Below are 9846 nucleotides of genomic sequence, written 5' to 3' on the forward strand. Positions count from 1 at the left end.
CATACAGGTTTGGAACAAGTGGAGGGTGAGTACCCTATCCCTTTTATCTTCATACAAAATGACCCTGAATGGTTTTTGAAACAAAATGATCTACCTTCTAGAATATTTTTTTCCCCTGACATTTTGGTGTTATATCTTTTACTTGGATGTTATTAAAGGGGAGCGATTCTTCTCTATAACCACTTTATATATTATGTCAAACCTGCGTAAGACTTGTGACGGGACCGTGATAGCACAATCATAAAATGTCCTGAATGCAGTTGGGCCGGGGTGTAACTGGCCTCTATCTGTCTAAACTAAAATCTTATCAAATGTTTAGTTTCCGTTTGAAAGAAATCAGCCAAGTTTACACTTTATCTGAGCAGTCTGTCCCAAACAAAACCATCCTCCATAATGAAAATGTAAAGCCTTTCCAAACATTCTGTGACAGATATGAATAACTAGTAAGCAAATCTGCTGGTTTGTTAAATTAACAAATACCAACTAGAGGAGGATAAGAACAACTATAATGTCCAAATAAAAAACAATTAAAAAAAGTGTCCATCTATGCATTTACATATCTGTGAATTCATTATTGATTTTAAGGGGAGACAAAGCAAAAAAAAAAATTCCTCCAGTGTAAATGAATCCAGCTAAGGCCAAACACTCTCTCTCTGTCAGTCACTTACACACACAAACAATATGCTCCATAATTTCACTGATGGTGGTATAATTTCACCTGATCAATAGTGCCAATCGAGCAATGAACAAATTCACCTTAAATGTAATGAGAAGAGGCACACAAATCAAGTATCATTCTAGCAAATTTATTTTGTTATATTATATAATTTAAAATATACATTGATGACAGATTGTTGGACAAATCTGGGTTACAGTTAGCAAGACAGAGATAAAGAAAGACGTTTCAAACAGGAACAAACAGAGAAAGGTAAAGATCATAAACTTTCATCCATCCTGAAATTTTTCAAAATCTTTCCTGACCTTCCTCATATTTGTGAGGTTCTTGTGATGAATACTTGCAGACAACAAAAGAATGAATCAAATTACAGGACATTTTTCATGACTCTCAATAGAGTTCCATCAAGAGTCCAATATTTGTAGGCAATTATGGTGCTTGTGTTAGGAATAGTTCATCCAACAACAAAAAAAACAACTAAATTCTGCCATTATTTACTCACCACAAAATAAGATATTTTGAAGAATGTCCTGACCACTCTTTTCCATGCAATTAATGAATGTAGATTATGAATGTAGACTGAAGATTTCAAGCTTCAAAAAAGACGCAAGTGCATCACAACAGTAGTTCATATGATGTGCGCACAACTCTTCCAAAATCATACAATATCTTTGTGTGAGAAACAGATTGAAAAGTCATTACTCATGATTTATGGTGATTGTATGAACATGAGCATCAAGCACAGTCTTCAAAAAAAATAAAAATCTTCTTTTGCACTCCATGGAAGAGAAAGTCATAGAGGTTTCCAACAATATGAGGGTGAGTAAATGATTTCAGAATTTGTTTTCAGGTGAACTATCCATTTAACAATGGTCGCTGTGAAAAGAAGAACTGATCTGGGATGCATAGCATCCATGCTGCAGAAACAAAGACGTCCGGGAGGAACAAGTATACACAGAGCATGGCTTCCATACTGGCAAATATTGGTGTTAAACTACTCTATGTTTTAAATTTGAGGCCATTACAGATGGAGTATTTAACACCAATGATATTTTGAAATACCCGCCAAAAGTTCCAATCACACACACTAACTTCATAAACAGGCAACAGTAAAACCAATCAGTCGTCCAAGAGCCACCAACAACAAAGAGTGCTTCCTGTAGTCACGTGGAAGATGCTGGACGGCATGAATCAAAGGGAGGAGTTAATTTTGTCGTGCGAACGCTCCAGAGGGAAGGAGCCAAGACAAAAGGAGGTGATTAAAGATGTGGTCTCCGAAGAGAAGGGTGAAAACCAAGCTGTCTCTAAGGGGACGAGAACTTCAAGAGCATTGCTAGTAAACATTATAATTAGCAAAATGCTTCCATTGCACTGAGTGTAGCAGAATGAATGCAGAAGGCGGAGCCACTGCTTTTCTCCAAGGGATGGAGTCTTCATTCGGACAGGGGGTGTGGTTTGTTGCCATAGTTACTTGCAGACGGTCTCTAGGGCATCAAGGGTTCGTTTGATGTCTCTGATCTGAGCAGCAAGAGCATGTATAGGTTGCATGGAGCGATCTAGCTCCTCACACCGGGCCATGAGTGTGTACATTCCCTGGAAACACATATACAAGCACACACAGATCAAAATAGAAAATAAAATCTAAATGAAAACTCGCCTGACTAAATAAATGTAAGTCACTCTCATCTCACCTTTATACTCATGTCTACTGACTCTCCCAAACTGTCCACAGAATCTCTGTATGTCTGGATATAACCCACACTCAAAGCAGTCATCTGGAGAGACACGTTATTTAAATTTATGTTCAAAGCAATATGTGCACTTCACGGTCCGAATAAATTAATATATGGAATGAGTGGTTGCATGCATAAAAAGTGAAGCCAAAAAGTTAGTTCTGAAAAAAGGAACAGCACCATTTGTTTGCAGAATGCTTGGTATTTTGAAATGCGGCTTCAGTGTCCAAATATTTTTTTGGGGTGGCTGTATATGAATCAGGGTAATACTCACATTCTGTATAGTTCCATTGAGGCTTCGCAGCATCAGTTCTACACTCTGAGCCACATCCTGTGTGTGTTTGTGCAGGTCTACCAGCACTGACGGGTCAATGGGCGGAATATCAGCAGGCCGAAGCAAAGAGCCAAGACCACGCACCACAGGCCCAGAACAGTCCGCTGTAGTAGTCACACACAGATCAAATATTACTGATACATGACTTAACAAATCAAAAATATTTTTTTGACACCCCAGGTACTCACAATCCGTGTCCAGACTTAGCCGCGAGCTCATTTTAATCTTCTGTTCAAGATTTTTGGCGATGAAGTGCGTGAGATCTCCATCATGGCTGACAGTTCCCTCCAATTCGAGGGCACTGGATATGGTAGCTCTGCGACCTTCCACCTGGCCGCCTCTAGCCCCGCCTCCTCGTCCCCCGCCCCCACACGCCCCACTGATCTCATCCAGACTCTTACTGTCCTGCATGCCGCGTACGACTCGCTCTCGCTCTGGTACTGACCGCACACGCACCTCTGCCATCACGTGAGCCGGGCACGGAGAATCGGCCAGGTCTGGCAGCAGAGGGGGTGTGGCCTGGTTGGGAGGAGGGGCCGGAACAAGGGGAGGGGCCTCATCAGGAGAAATGGAAGCATTTGGCTGGACTTCGTCAAATGAATCAATATCAGCCCATTCCTCAGGTTGAGAGCAAGTGGAAGGGTGTTCAGCTGAGAGCAGACCAACTGGCTGTAATTTGTGCAGATCAGATAATTCAAGATAAGCAGCAACAGATATTTGAGTCACACAAATTGGACATAATGTTAAATTATTTTACTATTAATTAATCAATTAAATTAAATGTATTAATTTATTGGAATTATTGTAACAAATGTAAGATTTTATTATCAATTATTGTCCTCATTATGCTAATTTGGGCGTTTTTTTTTTTTTTTTTTCCCAAAAGAAATCATGGAAAGTTTCCAGATGTTTTCTGCATCTTTGCAACCCTACCAATAATATTAAGTAAAGTAATTAATGTATTATAAATTAGTATTTAATCAAAAGAGAACCAGCGCACATCCCTGATTTAACACCTTACCTGTACAGAAATTAGGGTTTCCTTTTTTGGCTTGATCTCTCTCTTGTTGACATTGTTCACCTCTCCATCACTTGTCTTTCTCTCATCCTCCTCCCCTCTCCATTCTTCCAGTTCTTTTTTATAGTGGCTGTGTATTAGTTCATTCTCACAGGAGTGCGTGTCCTTGAGTGAGCTGTCTTCAGTTAGAATATGTGCACATTGGTGGTGCTGAACCAGTGACTCAGTAGGTGTGGACTCGGAGCGATCTGTGTGTGTGTCTCTACATGAGTCCATGTGGTGAAGTGTGTGTTTGAGAGTCTCTGACAGGGCAGGTGACCCATCGTGAGCCTCAGCCCCATCCCTGAGCTTTAACCCCTGGGTGGTGAATCCATGAGGTTCTGACCAATCTGAAGCTTTGGGACAGTCAGATGTGTCCACACCATTGTTCGCTTCTTGCGCATCCTGCCCGGTCACAGAAGAGCTGCTCATCCCTTCATCTGCTGCAGCAAAACAAATCTTCATCATCATCATCATTATCATTGAAGATGTACAGCTAAAGGTAAATGTGATGCAAGTCATAAATTATTATTAAAATGTGTAAAATAAATTAATGTTTATAATTTATATTTCATGCCTGAGTTTGCATGATATTATATAGTAAATTCACCGTACAAAAGAGTTATTTCATTTGAATATATATATATTTTTTTTGCATTTTTGAGTAAATCTGTTTATTCCCCCAAAAGGAAGAATAAAATAAAACATGGCATTGCAAATGATCTGTTATAGCATCATGAAATGTTTCCACTCAAACTACACCATGAGAAAACACTGCATATCTAATCAATTTAAGACAGCATTATTTTAACATCATTAAGATAATATTATAGTTTTTAATAATATTAAGTTTTTACCATTATATTTTAGGTTTTGGTAATTTTGCCTCTGTCGTTTTTATTTTTATTTTGTACTATTTCTATTTAGTTTTTGTGAATTATATTTATTTATTTAGTTTTTTAATTTTAGTACAAGCTAAACTAAATGAAAATGAGAAATAGTTGCCTTGTAAGCTGAAAAAAATAACCGATTTTTTATTATATTTTATTTCAGTCAACAAAACAATAAAGCCACAAAAAAAGTTATGGTTTTACTATCAGTTAACTAAAATAAAATAAATGATTTAAAATAACTCATTCGTTTATTCTTTCTTTTATTTAAAATAACATTTTTTTTAAGTTTAAAAATTAAAAAATTAAAAGCAAAAGCTCGGTGATCATGAACGCTCTTGCAGGTTTCACTTCACATATGGAAACACTCTTGAGGCATTATGCACTGACTCGATCCGTTTCCTGAGTCTGTTTTGACAGCTGTCAGTTCGTTCGTTGCTAATCAGTTTAGTGGTATATTTACTTACTGACACTAAAACCTCAAAAGATTTTACCTAGTGACGAAGTGTCTCTCTGTAAGTGTCTTCAGAGAAACTGAAATCATACGAAGCTTAAATCTCCAACACCAATGATTCGCGGGTCTCAAAATACATCAAGTACAAGCGACGACCATTTCACAAACATTGAACATCACAACCAGACAAATCAGACGCAGATCAGCCGAACAATAAATATGTAAATAAAGGATCAAGGAAGCGACGGTGGTCACCTGACGTTAGCTTCAGGATAAGCATTAGCTGTAAATCAGGCCTCTGAATTCGCAGCCTTTATGCGAGATATCAGCAAAAATCCGCAGCCTTGTGGCTACTACTGTTTGAGTTTGGGCTGATTTGTCATGTTTCAGATGCGTGTAATGCAATAGTGGATTTGAGAAGTTAATTATTTACCTGTAGCTCTTCACCCAGGAAGAAAGTTGCCAACTGAGTAGTGATGGGTCGTTCGCGAATGAGTCGATTCTAAGAGCCGGCTCTTGTAGGTGAACGACGGGAGCTGGCTCGCATATCTGAAGAGCCGACTCTATTAAAAAAAAGATATAGCCTATAGAAATTAAATCATTATGTAATAATTAAATAATGGATGCATTTTATTTTATTTAAAACAATTGACTAATTCAAAGAACAAAAAAAATATTATATTTCGACTGTCTGATCAGCCTCACATTCTGTTCCTGTCAATCATACATGAGGTGTCAACCAATTATACGGCATGAGGGAGGGGCCGAGCCATCACACACACACACACACACACACACACACACACACACAGTGTCAAACTCGGTGGAGAGGAGAGGAAAAACACAACAGCTTTTGAAAACAAAACAAAATCAGGAAAATGAGTCGGAAGCACAGCAGCATTTGGAATAATTTTAATGATCATTAGCCCCTCGATCGAAAGTAAGGCAGCTTGCATTTCTGAATGCAAATCTCTCATAAAATAAAAATATGATCAGCATTGTGTGTGTGTGTGTGTGTTCATGCTAGTTATACAAAACATAACTAGTGAGATAGTTCATGCTGACTATATAACATGCCAAAAAAGAGGGACCAGTTTAATCCTTTCAGTTATTTATTTTTCTTTTTTAAATATGGGTTTTTATTATGTTGTTCAGATTCAGATTGTATTTGTTTTGTAATGTTGTTTCTTTACATTCAAAAGTTGTAATTTAAATGCAAATGTTTAATAGTATTCTTTTTTCATAACAAATCAATGCATTTTTAAAGAAGTTGTGAGAAATTGTGAAATTTCATTTAATAATTTAATTAGAATTGTTTTCACACCTATCATAGTCAAAACAGTATTGTTTTTTAAAGAGCCGTTTGTGAGCCAAAAGAGCCGGCTCTTTTCAGTGATCTGAGTCAAACGAGCTGGCTCACGAAAAAGAGCCGAAATGCCCATCACTACAACTTAGTCCGCACTAAATATTTGTCGTACGGAAATACAACGTTGACGTTATAGTTCCGCATAACATACAGAAATAAATCTCATGACATAAAACTCATGTGAAAAATTTAATGTAAACGCATTCATTTATTTAATCATACCTTTTAGTGTAGTTTATCAGAGGATTGTGTTATAGAATTAATAAATAATAAACCTGTGGTTAATTATTCACTTATTTGCACGAAGAGAGATGTCTAGACAGCCTGTCCAGGTCCAGACAGACAAGTAGTACACAGATTGCACCACAGAGGGCGCTAGACGCCGCCGATTGATTTTACTGGCGTGACTCTGCTCTCTCCCGCGTCCTGAGCAGGAGGCTGTGTGTATTTTTACCCTGCTGCCATTTTATAGGCTGGAATTAAAGTAATTGTCAACCTAGTTCAGCTTTGACCTGTTACAAAACGCTGTCCAAAACTAAAACCTCTAAGAACCTGTTATTATCCAAAAAACCACCCCCTGTAATAAAGCCCTCTAAAGTAGAGCCAGAGTAATGCTGTGAGTCACTGACCTACTCTCTTGACATCTTTAGGGGACTGTAGTCAACATGAAACATTAACAAGTCATTTTACAACAGTAATTTCATATATTTCTAAGTGGAACAATGTATTCAACATTAAAAGTGTACTGTAGGGACTGTAGGGTGGGACAGTTTTACATCACCTTTGCCGAGGCTTTTTCACCACGATGTGGAGTCTGAAGATCAATTTCACCTTTGGTAGTATCTCTTGATGTATCTAAATGGTAAATATGATGTTATTTGCAAATAACTGCCGTGTGACCTTCATTACATTATTACATTAAATGACAGAATTAACTATTGGCTTTTTAGAAAGGCTAAAGCAGTAGCCTAAAACATATCTAAATAGCATTTTGCTATTGGTTAACATTTACATTTTACAAAATATTTTATGCGGCGTGGCCTAGGTGACATCACATTTTTACGTTTTGGTATAATTTGTGCGGAGTGATTGTGCTATTTAAGATCAGGAAATTCTCTTAATACAGTAAATTCAATAAAGTCTTGATTTCTTGTCAGTATTCCACAACAGCAAGACAGACATTTTCCTTAATACAAAATAATATCTCTCTTTCCTTGTGTTTCTCCTCTAGTCTATCCCCTTCACTTTGTTATTTGCATCGCCGATCTCATTTACTCACATATAGGCTCTCCAATATTTGGTATTCACTTCTGGGAGTGTTTTAAGTGGCAGCTGTATCCAAGGAAACCCGCCTAGTCATTTTCCCAGTGTCCTGTCATTTATATAGGATGCAATATAATGTACTCATGGAATTCAAATGCTTGTCACACAGCAAGAAGTACCAAGAGAAAATTCCAGCACATGTCTGTCCATGTGAGAGTGTTTCTGTTTATATTATACAGACCAAAAACAAAAACTGTTTGATTATTATGATATATCAGTGATCATTTTCTGCTTTAAGCAGGTCGGTTTCATGGCTCGGATTAAAGTTCGAGATGTGTTAGATGTTGGGATGTTGTATTATACTAATGCAATAATTTTTTCTGGTACTGTATAAAGCAGTATATGTGAATTTTATTAATATTACAGAATGGAACACATTAAGTAGTGCAATGTTGAATTCAGTTATTATTCTCAAAATTCCATGACAGTCTTCCAAAACACTTTATTCAAGGTTCAAAGTCCATTAATGAAAACCAGATTTACAGTTTTAGGTAAGAAAAAGTCACGCGATTCACAAGATTTAAATTATTGAGAGCATGAAAACATATATTCTTTTTTTTAAATGTATTTTATGACTGTTAACAACATTTACGTTTTGTTTGAGTCTCTCAGTAAACCGATCTGCTCCAACATATACAGTCTGTCTCTGACATGTGGTGTGGGTCTGACAGCATTTTAATCTGCTCCTCTTCTCTCTGTTTTTGTATAGTACTTTAAAGCCTTTATATCCATTTTGCCTAATTTATTTTTCAATTTTCCATCATTCTGAATGGAGGCACTTCAGGGCGGGTGCCAAACCTCTTGGCAGTCGTGCATCTGTCCGTGTGCAGGAGAAAATAGCTGCTGTTTTAGTCCAGTAAAATAACACACCCTTTGTGCCTCTATCGTTCCCCAGAGAAACACAATATTCATCATCCCACGAGACTTTTGGGACTTTTGCTGATTAATTGAAATAAATCTCTCGAAACCTTAATGAGTGGCGTCAGAGACAGAATTACACCTTATTCAAATATGTTTTTAAAATAATATCATGTACAATTTTTACACTTAAAATGCAAGACAATATACACACAAAGCACAAGAACACAAGGAAAATAAATACCATGAAAGATAAATAAGGAAATACATTTCAACAGTCTTTTTAAACAAAGAACATTTTAAGATGCTCCCTAACTTTGGAAGATTTTTCTTTTGTTCATCAGAAGAAAATTTGGGGACACTCTCTTGCCCTAAAAGGTTTGTTAAATATGCTTAACACAGTCCTCAAATAATCAATTAGTTTTTAATATTAAAGTAAACACTTCTTCTTGACCACACCTAATTCAGATCATTCTTGATTCGCTTAGCAACAGTCCTTCACATGATTCAGATAGTTGCTTTGTTCCGAAAACCTAGTGAGCTGCCTCATTGCCATAGGCATCCTTCTACTCATCAATGAACTCGTTAAGAGATTAGAAACACTCTACAATTCTGGCAAGCACACAAATATTCTTGACATGCTATCAAGTTTCCAATTAGCATGACAAAACACACATGAACTTTTTGGGGAAATAATATGTTTTTAATTGCACTACTGTTCAAAAGTTTGGGGTGAGTAAGATTTTTTTTCATGTTTTGAATAAAGTCTTATGCTCACCATCAATTTGATCAAAAATACAGTAAAACAACTAAAATAACTGTTTTCTCTTTTAATATGTTTTTAAAATGTATTTTATTCCTGGGATGGTAAAGCTGAATTTGCAGCAGCCATCACTCCAGTCTTCATTTTCACACAATCCTTCAGAAATCATTCTAATTTGAAAGTGAAAAAAAGTGACATGACATACAGCTAAGTACGGTATGTTACTTGGAATTTGTGCTCTGCATCTAAACCATCCAAAGTGCACACACTTTGTATTGAGGGTGGAGACAGTGCTGTACATTCACTTACCCCACCTACAATTCCTGCCAGCCCAAGACTCAAACTCACAACCTTTGGATTACAAGTCTGAATCGCTAACCATTAGGCCACAG

General features: G+C 36.9%; 1 protein-coding gene across 4 annotated transcripts; it reads right to left on the reverse strand.

The window, feature by feature from the left end:
- Window positions 1-1261: 1261 nt before the first annotated feature.
- LOC132114535 (BLOC-1-related complex subunit 6-like) lies at window positions 1262-5554 on the reverse strand. Of its 4 annotated transcripts, none has more exons than XM_059522698.1 (6): window positions 5400-5554; window positions 3765-4243; window positions 2932-3412; window positions 2684-2847; window positions 2368-2451; window positions 1262-2269 (listed from the first exon to the last, which is right to left on the reverse strand). In XM_059522698.1, the coding sequence occupies exons 1-6, from the start codon at window positions 5422-5424 to the stop codon at window positions 2144-2146; spliced, it is 1359 nt and encodes a 452-aa protein (XP_059378681.1). In that variant the 5' UTR covers window positions 5425-5554; the 3' UTR covers window positions 1262-2143. The 4 variants fall into 4 exon arrangements, with proteins under 4 accessions (XP_059378681.1, XP_059378682.1, XP_059378683.1 ...); XM_059522699.1 differs by having other exon boundaries at window positions 3765-4240; window positions 5400-5550; XM_059522700.1 differs by lacking the exon at window positions 5400-5554 and adding an exon at window positions 5185-5338.
- Window positions 5555-9846: the final 4292 nt, after the last annotated feature.

This window comes from Carassius carassius, chromosome 34 (assembly GCF_963082965.1).
Source record: "Carassius carassius chromosome 34, fCarCar2.1, whole genome shotgun sequence".
NCBI classification, from domain to species: Eukaryota; Metazoa; Chordata; class Actinopteri; order Cypriniformes; family Cyprinidae; genus Carassius; species Carassius carassius.

Excerpts from the sequence above, each read along its gene's own strand:
- LOC132114535 (XM_059522698.1), bottom strand. The coding sequence starts at position 5,424 with ATGCTTATCCTGAAGCTAACGTCAG. Across the intron at positions 3,413-3,764 it reads AAACCCTAATTTCTGTACAG|CCAGTTGGTCTGCTCTCAGC; the intron begins GTAAGGTGTTAA and ends CACAAATTACAG. Across the intron at positions 2,270-2,367 it reads CAGTAGACATGAGTATAAAG|GGAATGTACACACTCATGGC; the intron begins GTGAGATGAGAG and ends ATGTGTTTCCAG.